This window comes from Dunckerocampus dactyliophorus, chromosome 11 (assembly GCF_027744805.1).
Source record: "Dunckerocampus dactyliophorus isolate RoL2022-P2 chromosome 11, RoL_Ddac_1.1, whole genome shotgun sequence".
Classification (NCBI taxonomy): Eukaryota; Metazoa; Chordata; class Actinopteri; order Syngnathiformes; family Syngnathidae; genus Dunckerocampus; species Dunckerocampus dactyliophorus.
In genome coordinates, this window is record NC_072829.1 from 16,898,381 (window position 1) to 16,915,187 (window position 16,807).

General features: G+C 39.0%; 2 protein-coding genes across 10 annotated transcripts in view; one reads left to right on the plus strand and one right to left on the minus strand.

Annotated features, from left to right (window-relative positions):
• Nucleotides 1-435: 435 nt before the first annotated feature.
• dcps (decapping enzyme, scavenger) lies at nucleotides 436-4,440 on the minus strand. The gene is made up of 6 exons (XM_054792255.1): nucleotides 4,147-4,440; nucleotides 2,108-2,258; nucleotides 1,903-2,048; nucleotides 1,725-1,838; nucleotides 1,345-1,455; nucleotides 436-1,266 (listed from the first exon to the last, which is right to left on the minus strand). Exons 1-6 carry the CDS (start codon nucleotides 4,342-4,344, stop codon nucleotides 1,000-1,002), a joined length of 987 nt encoding a protein of 328 aa, XP_054648230.1. The 5' UTR covers nucleotides 4,345-4,440; the 3' UTR covers nucleotides 436-999.
• A 1,153-nt stretch (nucleotides 4,441-5,593) lies between these two features.
• Nucleotides 5,594-16,807, plus strand: part of ids (iduronate 2-sulfatase) — a 39,147-nt gene continuing 27,933 nt past the window's right edge. For all 9 annotated transcript variants that reach the window (XR_008572989.1, XR_008572988.1, XM_054793064.1 and 6 more), the window contains exons 1-12: nucleotides 5,594-5,786; nucleotides 6,085-6,221; nucleotides 6,287-6,464; nucleotides 6,561-6,649; nucleotides 6,989-7,189; nucleotides 8,843-9,013; nucleotides 9,083-9,209; nucleotides 9,716-9,877; nucleotides 9,948-10,054; nucleotides 13,740-13,856; nucleotides 15,312-15,422; nucleotides 16,665-16,790. Coding sequence is in view for 7 of the 9 variants with exons in the window: in XM_054793064.1 (XP_054649039.1) it covers nucleotides 5,720-5,786; nucleotides 6,085-6,221; nucleotides 6,287-6,464; nucleotides 6,561-6,649; nucleotides 6,989-7,189; nucleotides 8,843-9,013; nucleotides 9,083-9,209; nucleotides 9,716-9,877; nucleotides 9,948-10,054; nucleotides 13,740-13,856; nucleotides 15,312-15,422; nucleotides 16,665-16,790 (1,593 nt within the window). In the remaining 2 variants the exon portion in view is untranslated. The remainder of the gene's footprint in view (nucleotides 5,787-6,084; nucleotides 6,222-6,286; nucleotides 6,465-6,560; nucleotides 6,650-6,988; nucleotides 7,190-8,842; nucleotides 9,014-9,082; nucleotides 9,210-9,715; nucleotides 9,878-9,947; nucleotides 10,055-13,739; nucleotides 13,857-15,311; nucleotides 15,423-16,664; nucleotides 16,791-16,807) is intronic.

Genomic DNA, 16,807 nt, shown 5'->3' on the forward strand with positions numbered 1-16,807 from the left:
GCACTGCCCAGCTCACTTTTTGAACATAAAAAGATGCACAGTTGTCAATAAAATATACGCGTATGTACCTTTTACGTTTAAATCAGTATAATAATAATAATAAATACACTATTTACTATTAACTAAAGTGACTTGCTGTCATGCAACCCTACGAAACTTGAATCGGTAGAGCAATATAATAGGTTATTTGTACAATTATTTTAATATGAAATATGTTTCTATAATATTAAAGGTTATTTTCTCGCATAGGAGGAACAGGGAGTTGACATTGTTGCACAACAAACATGGTTAAACCTTCATTCAGATGTAACACTGACATCTAGTGTTAGGTCATGGAAACACAGCTCTCTGTACTTGGATTTATTGCTTACTGATTTTTCTTTTTATTAGAAGTATTTAATTAATTATGGCACAATGTCAAAAGGTGAGGCAGATTTTTATTAATATCAAGATATTGCTTGATTCACTACTTGTACATGACATCTAACCACAATAACTAAAGACTTGGTAGTAAAAGTAAAAAAAACAAAAAACCTTGATAATGTTACATGTATAAAAAGTTATAGTTAAATCCATAGACAAAACATATCCAGCCGATTTTCTGATTACTATAAACTCTACTACTGGATGTCAACATGAACACAGACCTCGTGTATGTAAATACATTTAGAAATAGAAGTATAATATGGAATTTCAGTGATTTTGATTTACAGTATATGTTAAAATTATGCTTGAAAAAAACTCAATCATCAGTCAGGCTTGAACTTGTATCAAATACCACTGTGTAATTTTGAAAGCTTAGCATGTTTAAAATACACGTAGAAAAGAGGTACAAAAATCATTTATTCACTGATTTTGCTTGTCACACAAAAAATACACTTTTCACATAAAATTGTTTGTAGCTAAAAATTACTCGGCTCTTATCACAACTGATAAAGAAAATATGTAAAAGCCAACAATGGATATACAAAAACTAGCTTGTCACAAGCATATGGAGTGTTACAATCTCCCAGCTTCCTTAAACTGACTGAGCAGCCCATCATCTGCCCGCAGGGGGAAGTAGAGAGTCCTTGTTTTGTAATAATTAGGGTCAGCCTGAAGGTTCTGGATGACATCTGCGAGGAGATGTGCACGCTCCACACCGCAGCCTGGTGCGTCATAGCCCAGCTTGGTGAAGTGGACATGGAGGTGGTAATAAGATGGCTGGTAGTGCAGGTAGACTCTCAGCTTACTGGCTGGGAGACTGTAGCGCTTGAGAATGGCCTCCTATTGGCACACACAGAGAGATCTGTGTCACAACACAATAAGGTCATAAGTACTCCCATAAAGCCGGTGTGGCCTCACCCTTGCTTTCTGGAAGATGTTTTGAAGCAGTGGTATGTGCTCCGACGTCAGGTCTCTCAGGCTCTTGATGTTTTTCTGATGTGTGATGGCGATCAAATACAAATCATCCAGCTGAAGGAGGACAGGATCAAGTAAACTTACACAATGTTATAAAATCCATTACAAGAGCACCTCTCCATGTGAAGTTCTTACTACTGAGCATCGTGACATCAACAGGACATACAGTATAGCAGTGTTTCCCTTACATTCATTTATTTGTGGTGGCCCGCCACAATTAAGTTTGGCTGCAGGGAAACAGTTTGAGTTATCTGTGGGCTGTTCAGAGGACAAGTGTACAAGATTCCACACACAAAAATCTGATTACAAGTACCAAGTCTGACCTGTTTCTGGTCCCATTTGAAATCTGGAAGGAGGACAAAACCAAGCTTTGGGTCGGGATCTTCAAACATTATCCGCTCAGACTCTGCCTTCTTGTCCAAGATGTTGTATACCCACTAAGAAGTGAAGATGATGTCAAAAACCTGTTGTACACAACAAAGTACTGAAACAGACACTGACCTGCACACTAAAACTCTGCTTCTGGATGTAAGGCAGAGTGATGGACTGGTAGTCCTCTGCAGTCTCCTCCACCAGGAAACTCTCCCGACGCTGATATTTATTCACATGCTTCTCAGTAGCTGGACACACCACTGTCGCCTTGATCTCTAAAATCACAAAGAAGTCATCCATATTTCCTCTTGGCCAGTTATCCGTCTCGTCCTACCATTGAGGTGTGGTGGAGCCTGGAGACGATAGGTGCTGTAGATGTCATTCCTCATCTCTAACTTCAGAGTAGAAGCGGTGAAGATTTCAGCCAGGGCGTCTTCTCTGATGGGAGTCTTCTCCAGGATGACCACGGCGTTCTGATCGGCAAGCTGTTGATTATGTGAGCAACCCAGACACCATTTTATGTTAAGAATGCAGTGATCTCTCCATGAATAGACATGTCAAATTACAGCATTCAGTTTTAACCATTAAAATGAGTTAGAATAAGTACTGTGCATACTGATGACGACGCTGAAGTTAGCTTCCGATTCGCCAGCCCCCTATTCGATTTAATATGCAGTCCACTCACACGTCTCGATTAGCTACAGACCCCAAAGATTCATAAAAACTAAGTTTGTGACTTGTGAAACCTTTATTCTATTAGTAGAAATCCAAAAAAAGTAAATTTTTCTATGTTTTCAGCCTTTAATCCAGATAAGACCACTTTGAAAACCACTAGGCTTAGCCTTCTGAAATCTAGACTGGATAAATCTACAGACACCACACATTCATAAAAATGCAGTTTGTGATTTGTAAAATTTGTGAAAATGCAATATAAGCTACATTTCTCTCTGTTTTCAAATTGTAGTCCATATTAGACCTGGTCCGCTTTGAAAACCACAAGGCTTAGACTTTTCAAATCTGGACTGGATTAAGCTACAGACCCCAATAATTCATAAAAACAGTTTGTGATTTGTGAAACCTTTATTCCATTTGTGAAAATGACCTTCCGTGTGCTACCACCGAGTGTTGTCAAGTTTGGCCCCAGCCTTAAAAGGAGTCAGTTTTGCACACAAGGTACCATACTGCTGTCATCCTAAATCTTCTCTCTGTGCTAAGACACATTCTGTACACACACATCTTCCGAGTGGCCCAGATCCCCTCACTCAGCAGAAGACCCACCATTGTAACATGATATTCTTCTGGTGATAGCCATATACTGTATGTTCAATGCCTTTTCATACACCTATGCACTAATGACGGCCTCTGCTGTACAAAAAGGGTACTGACCAAGTTACTTACTGAGGGATCATATTGAGGTCATGTCCCTTTCCTAGCATTTTCACAAATAGAATAAAGGTTTCACAAATCACAAACTGTGTTTTAATGAACCTCTGGGGTCTGTACATTAATCCAGTCCACATTTGAGAAGTCTAAGCCTAGTGGTTTTCAAAGTGGACCAGGTCTAATATGGACTCCAGGTTGAAAACAGAGAAATGTACCTTTATTGGATTTTCACATCTGAAATTAAGGTTTCACAAATCACAAACTGGGTTTTTATGAACCTTGAAGGTCTGTATATTACTCCAGTCCAGATTTGAGAGGTCTAGGTCTACTGGTCTTCAAAGTGGACCAGGTCTAATACGGGTTAGAGGTTAAAAACATAGAAAAATGCACCTTTGTTCTATTTGTGAAAATGCAATAAAGGTTTCACAAATCACAAACCGTGTTTTTATGAACCTTTGGATTCTGTGGATTAATCCTGTCCAGATTTGAAAAATTTGTTTTCGAAGTGGACCGGGTCTAATATGGACTAAGCGCTTAAAAAAAAGAGTCTAAATGTGACTTTATTGCATATTCACGAATTCATAAAAGTGTCACAAATTCAGGTAAAGGCAATGTTTAACTTAAAATGTCGAAAATGTTTTCACATTTCACAAAACCGACCATCAGGACAAACACTCGCACTACTCATTACGTCAATTCCAACTTAAATTTTCCTAGACGTGCCGAATCGGAAGCCAATTTGTGTTGCACAAATTGCAATTTAACAGGACTGGATTATTATGGAATATTTTTCATTCAGGCGGTGACAGACTAGTATTTTGAAATATCATACCGGAAGTCCGCATTCAAAGCCAAAAGTACTGATAGTCGTTTGAATGAAAATTCAAACCTAACTTTCATTCCGTTTCAGTTGGTCTTCATACGGGTGCAATTACGTTAGGAATTAGCAATACATTCTAATCATTGTTACAAAGTGTACACATTTTCTACCTTCCCATGGACGAAGATGGTTTTCTCCCTGGCAGAATCACTCAACACGATGGTGGTCTGAAAGCCAGACAGGGCATTTGTTCCGTTTCCATTATCTCCCCGAGCAGTTTCACAGTCTGTCTTCGCCTTCTTCGTTTGATTAGATGATTCATTTGTTGCCTCGGGATCTCGTTGACGTTTAGCTGAAACATCCGCCATATTTAACGCCACTTTATCACTGTCCAGAGATTGTTTATAATAGAATGACTGCTCACTAGGTACCCACAACCAGGGACATTAGACTTGAATAGGTCTGGCAACTCGGCATCCACTTCCGTAGTATGCGCAGGTTTGGCCGACATGATGGTGAGCAGAATCCAGAAACATTGCATTATAAATATGTCATCAGCACACTGCCCAGCCATCAATTGAGCTAATAGACTGTCCAAAAGACCAGATTTGTAATTTTTCAAGTTCCCCAAAAACAAAGACGGGCATGTTTCGTCATAATGTTGTAGATTTATTACACTGGTTGTTGTAAATAAACAGGACAGTGGACAATACTTTGTGTATATTTTGTAAAGCTAATTTGCTTATCTGGGACTGGGTGATTCGTTGAATTCATGACACGTCAGTAATGATGATTTTGGCTTAAATCTACCAAGAGTCTTAACAATGCCACTACTGAAATAAATGTTACATTGTGCAAATACTTCCAGTTAATTATCCATATAATATAAATATTACTATTTTGTATGTTGATTGTTAAGCGTTGGTAACACTCTAAGGAAGGAAAAAAAGTCAAAGAAGGTAAAAGTTTCTGTCATGCTGCTGCTCAGATTTTTTTGAATTGACATCTACATGTAGGTCTTAAGTCTGCAATACAATGGATTTTTACACATTTATATATACATATAAATTCATTGTGTTCAGTAAATAACATTCATCCATGTCATAAAAATGGACGCACAGCGTATAACTTTTATACTCGCCTCAGAGTATAAAAGTACCGCTGTTGCTCACCATCATGGCGGACTTTCTGCCCCATGGCACATACAGGCGTATTCAACTATACAGTAGTGTTCTTGCTCACAACAAATCCAACTTATGACCAAGTCTTAAAAAACTAAACCTGGTAAACTAGAACTATGTAATATATAAAAAATATATACAAAGTGTATGGTCTTCTCAATTCCAACTACTGTACATTGTCTTGTTGATTCATTTTAATAATAACCACCCAGTTTTCCCCCCTACTCGGTCATGTTAATACACAATTTTATTATCCATATGGAACCCAAATCAAAAGTATTAACTAACGTATTTAAGACCGCCCATGTGTCAATCTTTGACAGCTACTAGCGTTAAAGTGATTGACACCTTATTTAGCTAATAGACTTATTGTTTGTGGGCGGGGCTATACGGGGATGGACCAATGAAAACGCGGCACTTCCCAACAAGAGGAAGCTATTTAAGAGTAAGAGTAGCGATGCTTAATTGCAGTGACAAAGTTTGGCGTTTGGCTCTGACGGCTGTTTAATGTTAACTTTATCTAAATGCCGCTTTAAACGTGTTATTTTGACGTCCTTTTAACATGTACATTTCTGCCCAAATATGTCTGCTCGTCATAGTTTCCGTGCTTGCTGTCGGTGCGACAAAAGGTAACCCTTCAAAGTTTGTAACATTATATTATTAATAATAAAATATGCGAATGTTACAAATAACTGCCAACAATGTCATATATTTGACTTTGAGGCACCCAGTACAAGTGTTTAATGTAATTTATTAGCAGTGATTGGTAATAAACTGATGCATGTTATCCACTTTGCTGCTGTGGTAAGTAAGACACTGAGGCTTGTGTGGTGGTTGTCACTTCCTCTTATCACATTTTAAAGGTTGAGATTTTATCCAGTTCTTTGAAGTTGGTGTAACAAGTTTTCTTTGGTTCTCTGCATTTAGTGGGGAAGAATGTCCTTTTCATAATTGCTGACGATCTGAGGACATCTTTGGGCTGCTATGGAGACTCAATAGTAAAATCACCAAACATTGACCAACTGGCATCCAAAAGCCATGTTTTCCTCAATGCATATGCACAGGTAAGATAATGTCGCTATTTTAAACATGCAGGTTTTGATTTTATAAACAAATCTGTCTTTTGCAGCAAGCTGTATGTGCTCCTAGTCGCACATCCATGTTAACAAGTCGCAGACCAGATACAACTAGGCTGTATGATTTCGACTCCTACTGGAGAGTTCATTCTGGAAACTATACCACACTTCCACAGTACTTTAAATCAACAGGTTACATAACCATGTCTGTGGGCAAAGTCTTTCACCCTGGTGAGAAAATTAACATGATCTTGCACATAGTTTTAAGAACAATCTGAGGTGTTCTTCCTGTTGCAACAATTGTTGTACTGTTATTTGTATCTGCAGGAATTGCCTCGAACCACACGGATGACTTCCCTTACAGCTGGTCCATCCCTGCATACCACCCTGCTTCATTCAAATTTGAAAAAGAGAAGGTACGACCGGGGGGAACTGTAATATGTTGAAGCACGCACAAAAATCCTATTATCTTGGGTAAGACCTGATGATGACTACAGAATCAGACGTGAAACCTCTATACTGAAACTAACCCTTTCTCATAACTTTTGACAATTTCTACTTTGTCTATGTCAGCAGACAATATGTAGTAGACGATCTATTAGTGATAGCTGACTAACTCAGTCCAGCTTCAATTTACACAATACAGGTGCATAGGGACTTCAGGGTCTGGTCATTTAAGCCAACAATGATTTTTTTCTTTTTTAAATGCACATGCGCAGAAACCTCCTAAATATGTACGCAAACCTTGTTTCCAGATGTGTAAAGGAGAGGATGGTCACCTCCATGCCAACCTGCTGTGTGCAGTGAATGTCACAGAGCAGCCCGGAGGAACACTCCCTGACATGGAGAGTGCCGATGAGGCGGTGAGGCTACTGAAGACTCGGGTTGAGGATCGTGCTCCATTCTTCCTGGCTGTGGGCTTTCACAAACCTCACATTCCTTTCAGGGTACCGCAGGTACATCATGTGATTATCTCTTCTACATATTGGTAACGTCAACAACACCTCATTTTTATATTAGCTGCTGGAGTTTCTGGTGTGTTGTGCTGCCTTAAGCATCATTTGTACGATTACTAAAAACCAGAAGCAGAATCCAGATGCCTTGCTATTAAGGCTGCACAAAAATTGTAAAAAAAACAAAAAACATCTCATTTCAGAATGATCTGAATTATCCTTTTGATTTTACTTAACGCGCTGGACTCAAGCGCCCCCAAGAGCTGCACTGTGATTGGCATAACGGTTGACACTTATCTCACTGTAACGTCCTAAAGCGAGCTTCACTGGCCAGGCCGAGTTGGCTGTACTTCCCTGGTTCTCCCCGCTCATGAATGATGCTTCCTCCTCCCTGTTCTTGTCCACAGGCGGGCTACACTGGCCAGTCCAGTTGTTTGGCAGCCAACATTTATCAACTTGTGGGAGGAGCAATCGCATTAATCAATTTAACAAGCTTAATAAGTGTATCTGACCCATCCTTAATGACAAAAAAACTGATTTCATCATATAACTTAAATTAAGCAAATGGAGATGGACATGGACATGGATTATACACAATATATATTAAAATAAATATTTAAAATGCATTTAAAATTTGGTTTGCTCCGATCTGGGTTTTATTCTGCCTGTTTCAATACCGATCATCCATGACTGTGATCGGCCGATACTGATCACATGTATTAAGTGTAAATTTTTCAATTTATTTATTATGAGTGCTATTGGCCCCAAGATAAAACTCTTGAAACCCCAACATCACTTCCTGTCTGCCCCCCCACTCAACTTCCCTAGCACCGAAACACATTTACCGCAACACACACAAGCACACAAGTCTTATTTGTCTTAAATGACTTATTTTCTATTATGTCCACTGTATTGGATAATGAGTGTAAAGATGACTATAGGGGTGTTAGTTCATGTCTACAGAGCTCTAGTAATGTTAACAAACATATTATAGAAGAGTGTAAACAGGTGTTCTATGAGCAAACTACGAGAATATTGTGTTTATAAATAAGAATCCAACTTCGCAGAAATTCGCTTGTCATGGTTGGGTCTGGAAGCAATTAACCGCGATAAATGAGGGATTACTGTGTGTGTGTACAGTATATATGATTCACCTTTGCATCTCACAGAAACTATGGTGCAATTCACGGGGTGCTGAACAAAGTGCGAAATCTTGACGCTTGATGGAAAAAAAAAAAGTGAAGCGTAAGGACATAATCATGTAGAAATTGTGGCCTTTTTAACAGTGGTTCATGTATGCTGTACATTTGACCTGCATTATCACATATTTATAAATTACCCACCTATGGTGAATGAGATGTGTTTGGGTTTTTTTTTTACTAAAAATATGTGACTTTGAGGGGCCGCAAATGCTGAATCATGAGTGCGCACTGATGATCCACTGGAAATACAATAGTTAGGATTGAATTGTAATATTACATTGTATTATAATACTTTCTGGTTAAGTCAACGGGTAAATACATGTGGAAACACTGAAACCACATACATGCAAATAAGAACCATAAAATACTTCAAGTAATACTATAAACATTTGTGGATTTAAAAAAAAAAATTATTTTTTTTTTTAGTTCTATGCTGTTTTTCTAAACATTACAGGAGTACCTGCGTCTCTATCCTCTAGAAGAAATGACTGTGGCCCCTGACGCAGATATTCCCAAACGCCTTCCACCTGTGGCTTACAACCCCTGGACAGACATTAGGAAGCGAGACGATGTCCAAAAGCTCAACATCAGCTTCCCCTACGGACCAATTCCTAAAGACTTTCAAGTATTGTCTTTTGTACATGATCACATTGTGTCTCTTCTTCAAACACTAAGGAGGGTCATTGTCTTCCAGCTTCGTATCCGTCAGCACTACTACGCTGCTGTGTCCTACATGGATGCTCAGGTTGGACGTCTGCTAAGTGCACTTGATACCCTGGGGCTGGCTCAGAGCACAATCGTGGTCTTCACCTCTGATCATGGTTAATGCTTTTGGACATAGTTTGTGTGTGAGGTTACAACATGGCTGATGCTTTGCATTGCTTGGTAATTTCACAAAAAGTCTCAACAGTCACATGAAGCATTATGTAGGTGAGTTGTCGCTACAGTAAACACCCTCAATGAAATATCTACCACTAGAGGGCAGTGTTGATGCATCAGTAATCATCACATCTTTTGTTTGACTCCTTCCCAAACCAAGTTAATACACAAGTAAAGCTCACATTAATTATATTATTTTCAAAACCAAGATTCTTGACCAGTGGCGGCACTACGGGGTGGCCGTCACTCTCCGGCCAACTCACTGGCCATTTAGACATTTGAGGTGTCAACTTATTGCCACCCTTATGTGAGTAATGGTCTCACCTTTGGCCACCTCAATGAAAAATAAGTGGCTCCGCCACTGTTCTTGATGTAACTAAAATGCATTGTAAGTCTTTGAATACATTCTCCAGCAGAGATAAACTTTTCTCTTTCCCTTTCCCTTCAGGTTGGTCACTGGGCGAGCATGGTGAATGGGCTAAATACTCAAACTTTGATGTGGCAACACGAGTACCTCTTCTCATCTATGTTCCTGAGGATCCTGCAGCCCACAAGGGGACTTCCTTTCCCTTTCTTGATGTCTTTAGCCAATCAGAACTCACCTTCAAGTGTATGACCACACTCAACATTGCTCCAAACACCACCATGTGCACTGATACGGCTGGGCTTCTGTCTTCCAGACAATGAAGTTGTCGGCAATATGGTGGAGCTGGTTGCAGTTTTTCCAACAGTCTCCCACTTGGCTGGTCTGAAAACACCTCCGCCATGTCCTGATGTTTCTCTCCAGGTATTTATGAGGATGCTAGTCCTTGAATCCTTTTCGTCTGAACAAAACTAGGGTTGATTATCAGTTGGCTATTACCCGATACCAGTGCCACAAAATTTATAGTAACTACAAAATTAATAGTAACTAACACTAAGGTAATAGTACAGTCATCACTCACCACATTGCATTTTGAATTTTGCAGCCTCACTCTATCACGTTTTTTCAAAAATATACTAATTAATCATGCTGTTTCATTGTTGAATATGGCCCATTAGTTAAAAAATGCACAATTTAAGTACATTTTACATAGTTTTTGCTGAAAGTAAGTATTTCTAAGCATATAAATGGCTAAATGAACTAAAACACAAAAATAGAAAGCACTCAAAAGACGCAATAATACGGTGATGAAATGTTGTATTCTACACTGGTCACTAGGTGTCACTAGTTAAGTTACTGTAATGTTCGGTGAGGCACAAATGCACCTGACTTGATCGCTGGAAAACAGGCTTTTATTGTAGTTTGGAATTATCTCACAACAGGCAAATAATAATAACACGGAATGCCGTTGTGGTCGTAATGCAGCCAAAGCACAACTCAATACCACCGATGTCACTTCCTGTCCACACGTCTGGAACACATTTATTGCAACACATACAAGCACAAGTATTGTTTACATCTTAAATGACTTATTTTCTCTTATGTCTACTATATTGGGTAATACGATTGTAAAGGTGACTATAGGAATGTTATTTCATGCATAGAGTGCTCTAATAACATTTAAAAAAACATATTTACAAGGTCGTAAACAGGTTTCTATGGTCTACTATGAAAATATTTGCTAGATAAAAAGAATCATACTTTGTGGAAATTCACTAATCACAGTCGGGTGTGGAACCAATTAACCATGATAAATGAGGGATTTATGTAACTATTAATTTAGTAAGAAGTATATTAATACTGTAGTAACTATTAATTTAGCACTGAAATGGGCACCAATATCTAGCTTAGTTTATATACTTTATTACTGTTTACGAGGGGCGTCACAAGACACCCAACTCACGAGACGATGCACGACATTGGACCCATGAGAATTAGACAAGAATGGATTTCAACATTAATTTTAAGAAAACTACAATGAAAAAATATGACTGGACACACATATGTTTTTATTTAACCGAGTCACAAAACAATGCAGGTGCATTTTGAAATGTTTATTGTCCTACAAATTGATGCTCAAAGATGTTAACATTTTTTGAGACCAAATAAACCAGTGTTACAATAATAATAAATATAATAATAATAATAAATAAATAATAATGAAAGTTAATGTTTCTCTTATCTACTTGTCTTTGTCTATTTAAGTCAGGGTTGTCCTTTGATATTTATATTTTAACATACAGGTATATACCGTACATACATACAGTGGTGTGGGAGTGTTTGCCCTTCCTGATTTATTTTTTTGCATGTTTGTCACATCTAAATGTTTCAGATCGTCAAACAAATTTAAATATTAAACACAACTGAACACAAAATGCAGTTTTTAAATGAAATTTTTTATTAAGGGAGAAAAAAAATCCAGACTTACATGGCCCTGTGTGGAAAAAGTGGTTGCCCCCCCCTTGTTAAAACATAACTTAATTGAGATCTATCAGTCTGGAAAAGGTTATAAAGCCATTTCTAAAGCTTTGGGACTCCAGCGAATCACAGTGAGAGCCATTATCCACAAATGGCGAAAACGGTGGTGACTCTTCCCACGAGTGGCCGGCCAACCAAAATTACGCCAAGAGCGCCGCAATGACTCAGCCAAGACGTCACAAAAGACCCCTCAACAACATCCAAACACCTGCAGGCCTCACTTGCCTCAGTTAAGGTCAGTGTTCATGACTCCACCATAAGAAAGACACTGGGCAAAAACAGCCTGCATGGCAGAGTTCCAAGACGAAAACTACTGCTGAACAAAAAGAACATTAAGGCTCGTCTCAATTTTGCCAGAAAACATCTTGATGATCCCCAAGACCTTTGGGAAAATCCTGTGGTCTGACAGGACAAAAGTTGAACTTTTTGAAAGGTGTGTGTCCCATTACATCTGGCAGAAAAGTAACGCTGCATTTCAGAAAAAGAACATCATACCAGCAGTAAAATATGGTGGTGGTAGCGTGATGGTCTGGGGCTATCTATCTATCTATCTAGATAGATAGATATCTATCTAGATAGATATCTATCTATCTAGATAGATAGATAGATAGACACACAGTACATATTTCATATCATTAAACAATTAATGGAGAAGTTCAGACCTTCCATTCAAAAATAACTCTGGTTAGTGTCCTCATTTAAACCATGCAAAACTTTATGACCCTGCCTCTAAAAAGCATCGAAATCAGGAATTGGACTTATTCGGACCTGGAATCGGAACCGGAATTGTTCAAATTCAACCGATGCCCAACCCTACTTATAGACAAACCAGACCTTTGTCCACCTGTAACTTTTTAATGAGGTAAAATGTAGTGTGTGTGTGATATTGGAAAGGGGCATGAGGGGCCTGATTGTGTACAAATGTACATATAGATGTAATTTAATGTGATAGTTACATGAAAGATATTGTGCTGTGCATGTATGTCTACTGTAAGTTTCATTATGCATTGCTGTGCTTTAATATTGTTTGTTTATATGTAAATGGACTACGGATGGAAATTAGCCTCTGGCTAGAATCTGGTGTGTTGAGATTTCAATGCAGTACGTAGAGAAATGTTCATTAACATGCAATGTCCCTCCCATATAAACATAATAATAATAATAATAATAATTAGGCCGTTTATTGGCAGAAAACCCATCTTATTTACGCTACATTGCTAAAGCTGAACAGAAAGTAGTCAAGAGAAGCTCACATGCACACTTCCCCAAAAGAAAGCATGCCTTAAAGGTTAAAAATTTGTATAAAATAGTATTGTTTTACATATATATTAGTGTGTAAGCGACACCTGCATAGCCCGTGTAGTGCTGTTACATTGTGTGTTCCACATATGTTACTTGTGTTATTTTTGGTTGCACCGTGAGTGAGGGAGGCGTTTGGTTTCATGATCTCCTGTTGGTTTGTGTTGCGTCAAAACAGACATTTTTATGTCCGTCTCAATTACTTGCAGTTTTTTGCCATTTGCCAGTGGTCCCAGAACATGAGTCCCGGCCCCCCAAAGAAAGCACTGATCTACTGTACATACCTCTTACAAATTGTAAGCATACAACTGAGGCGTGAGACAATGTAGTAGTGCAGTGTTATTAAATCTAAAAATAAAGCAAATCAGTTTGTAACGCTCGTCCTGTTGTGAAAATGATCAACGCTCACACAGAGAAACTGATTGTAGAAGAATTTTGATGATGTAAACAGTTGGATATGCTGGGCATCCTGCGCTAAATCACAAAGCTGCTCACACCACACGTCTGGCACACGACAAACGTAAAGCTGTGCAAATCACTTTTCTCTGCAGACTCTGGTTTCCCCCCAAAACATGCATGATGGGTTAATTGGAGACGCTAAAAATTGCTCATTGGTGTGAATGTGAGTGTGTGATTGACAGGTGATCAATCCAGAGTGTACACAGCCTACCATGATGTTGCTTTGTGTAGTCTTTTCAAAGTAGTGTGTTTGAATTAATTGAAAACAAGATGCAAACGTGCATGGATGTAATTGAAGCTGACATTTCTTCAGACAGAGCTATGTACGGATGGACAGAGCCTGGCCCATGTCTTCCATCATAAAGAGAAAAGAAAGAATAGGGAGACCTTGGCTTTCAGCCAGTACCCGCGTCCTGCTGACACACCACAGGTACCATCATTATGTTGTTTTGAACACACATCCTTATTCGGATAGTTTACTTATTGATTATACATTCTGGAGATGGCCACTGAGACAATTTTATCTGAATGAGAAATCAATTGACAATATTTCAGTTATATTTGTACAATATTATCAGATGGTGCAAAGAACAAGACAGTAGAGATTTGTGAATCATGAACGAGTCTTTTAAAAAGAAAAAAAAAAAGTAAAAATTATTTTACTGATTCGGGACTCAAGGGACTTCACATATGGTACTCAATTACTAGTAGACTGAATAAGATCTGTTGTTCGGCCCGAGTGGTTTTAATGGCTGGCACTCGCTCACGGCTTGCGCATACACACATGCCTTTAGTGTGCACATCCAAATACTTTACACACACGCAGTCACCTTTTCCTGCGTGTGAGTGTTACATGAGGAGTGTGGCTTGAATGCTCTGAGCAGGAAGAAGGCGGAATATACAAGGCTCCAAACCAAAAACAGAGCAATGTGGTCTATTCCATCCACTGTAAAGATGAGGAATGCAAAGAGCACTACATTGGGGAAACTAAGCAAATGCTCCAAAAAAGGCTTTATCACCATCGCAGGGACAATTCTGGTGGGCCTCAATCAGCAGTACATCTACACCTTAAAGCAACCAATCACTCTTTTGAGGACAGCGAGGTAAAGATTTTGGCCAAAGAAAACAGATGGTTTGAAAGAGGAGTAAAGGAAGCTATTTTTGTCAAACAGAACCCATCTTTGAATCGGAATGGTGGTTTGAGGTTTAATTTGGACCCTGTGTTCAGCAGGTTACTGAGACCAAAACCCACAGCTCTTAGTCTTGCAAATGAGGTGGAGCCAGGGCCGAGCCAGAACAATAGATGCTAACGAGCCAGTATCAGAGTCGTTCATACCCGACTACAGGGAGCTACACTTCCCTTTGTTCGGAGGTGCTAATGGAAGGAGAGGATTAGACCACAACTCCTCCCAGTTTTAGTGTAAGGAACCAATAGGAGGAGGGCATTGGCACACCAATTCCGCCCACTCTTACTGTATTTAAGGCCTAGGCTACCAGCACTTGTTAGTTCTCTGACGAAGCTCTTCAGATGAGGAGCGAAACGTCCGACACCTTCTTCACAGAAGTACAGATGATGTCTCAAGAAGCCTTTCCCTCGTTGGACAACTCCTGTACGACTGAGAGCCTACACAGACGCAAGGCGGAATATAGTATGTTAGAACACTTGCACCCCCATTGCAATATCCAACCATGACAGACAGCATCTTTTTTAATATTGTAGTTTCATAAAATGTTGAATATTTCTCCCTGGGCAGCCATTGCTTCAAGATATTATCAAAACAGTACAACAAAGAGTAGAATCAAACTTGGCATGATCAAAAAATTCAAATCCAAATTGGATACATTGATTCATGCCCATTTTTAATGCATTGATATCTTTTCTTAGGAGGACTCTGACCTCCCTTACCTCAAGGACATAAAGATCATGGGCTACTCTCTGCGCTCTTGGGACTACAGATTCACTCTGTGGCTGGGCTTCGACCCCAAAACATATCAGGTAAGACTTCACTTTTCAAACAAAGTGGAACCTTAAACGACCATGGCTAAATGAAGTAATATACTAATATAAGGCATTCAGAAGACTCATTGAAAGGCGTTGTGATATGTGGTATTCTACATTGGTCACTAGGTGTCGGTGATGTTATTGTAATGTCCGGTGAGACACACAGGCACCAGACTAAGGGTCATTACATTACATTGATGAGAGAATAGCCACCACAGGATGTACTGTACAGAACAGGAAGTTAAAAAACAACAAGGAACTCTCCCAATGCTAACATGTGTGCCTATATTATGTCTTGTTTATGTCTTAAATGGCTTATTTGGGGATGGGTGTTACGTCAGGTCGAGAAGGCTCTAATAATGTTAAAAACCGTATTTACAAAGTAATAAACAGGTTTTCTATGTTCTAACTACGAATCCTACTTAGTGGAAATTTACTCATCACTGCTGGGCCTGGAACCAATTAACCACTATAAACGAGGGATTACTGTACTCGCGTTCTTTTTGCCAGTTGCTGGTGGTTCTAAATGTGGGTGCCGCCAGGAATTCTAAATTTTAATAATCACCTGTTTTTTGGGGCCCCTGTCAGTAGGTTTTCCTCCTAAAAACATTTCCTTCTTATAGTAGGATAAAATTATTGGATAAAATATATAGTAGGATAAAATTATTGGACCAAACGTGTTTCTTCAGTTTCTAGTTCATTTTAATGCCTGATACAACTTAAGGTACATTTTTGTTTGGACAAATATAACAATAACAACAAAAATATAGCTCATAAGAGAGTACAATGCTATAGCTATTCATGTAAGAACTTAAGTGATTTTGGTTATTATCAAGAAAACCATGGAAGTTGCTAGATATCAGCTCAATCAGCATAAATTAACCTCTTATTTGTTATCATTATATTTGTCCAAACAAATGTACCTTTTTAGTTGTACCAGGCATTAAAATGGATCAATACACTGAAGAAACAAGGGTGGTCTAATCATTTTTTGCATGACTGTGTATGGTGCCGTGCTTCTGAAACGTAACGGAATTGGAATTAATCCATTCCAGGGTGGTGTCAGCTTCATAAAACTCAACTTAATTTTGCTCGAACCGCATGACCTTTTGGTGTGCTCAAGTTGTGAGGTTCCACTCCGTAATCAAACGACAGGAACTTTATCTTTCTGAAAGCCTGTCATATGTCTCAGGTCGCTGATATTTGCAACAAGCGTCAATCTCTCTCTTTTTAAAGGTGAACGTGTCAGACGTCCATGCTGGAGAGCTGTACATGCTAGAAGCCGACCCCTCCCAGGACAACAACGTCTACGATGACTCTGACCACAGTGTGATGATGAGGAAGATGAAGAGCCTGCCTCCTGTAAGTTACGTAGGAAC

What these genes read in the sequence shown, in the direction of transcription:
- dcps (XM_054792255.1), bottom strand. Translation starts at nt 4,344, where the DNA reads ATGGCGGATGTTTCAGCTAAACGTCAACGAGATCCCGAGGCAACAAAT. An exon ending in GGCTCCACCACACCTCAATG is followed by an intron (nt 2,049 to 2,107) that starts GTAGGACGAGAC and finishes TTGTGATTTTAG; the next exon opens with AGATCAAGGCGACAGTGGTG. An exon ending in TCAAATGGGACCAGAAACAG is followed by an intron (nt 1,456 to 1,724) that starts GTCAGACTTGGT and finishes GTCCTCCTTCAG; the next exon opens with CTGGATGATTTGTATTTGAT.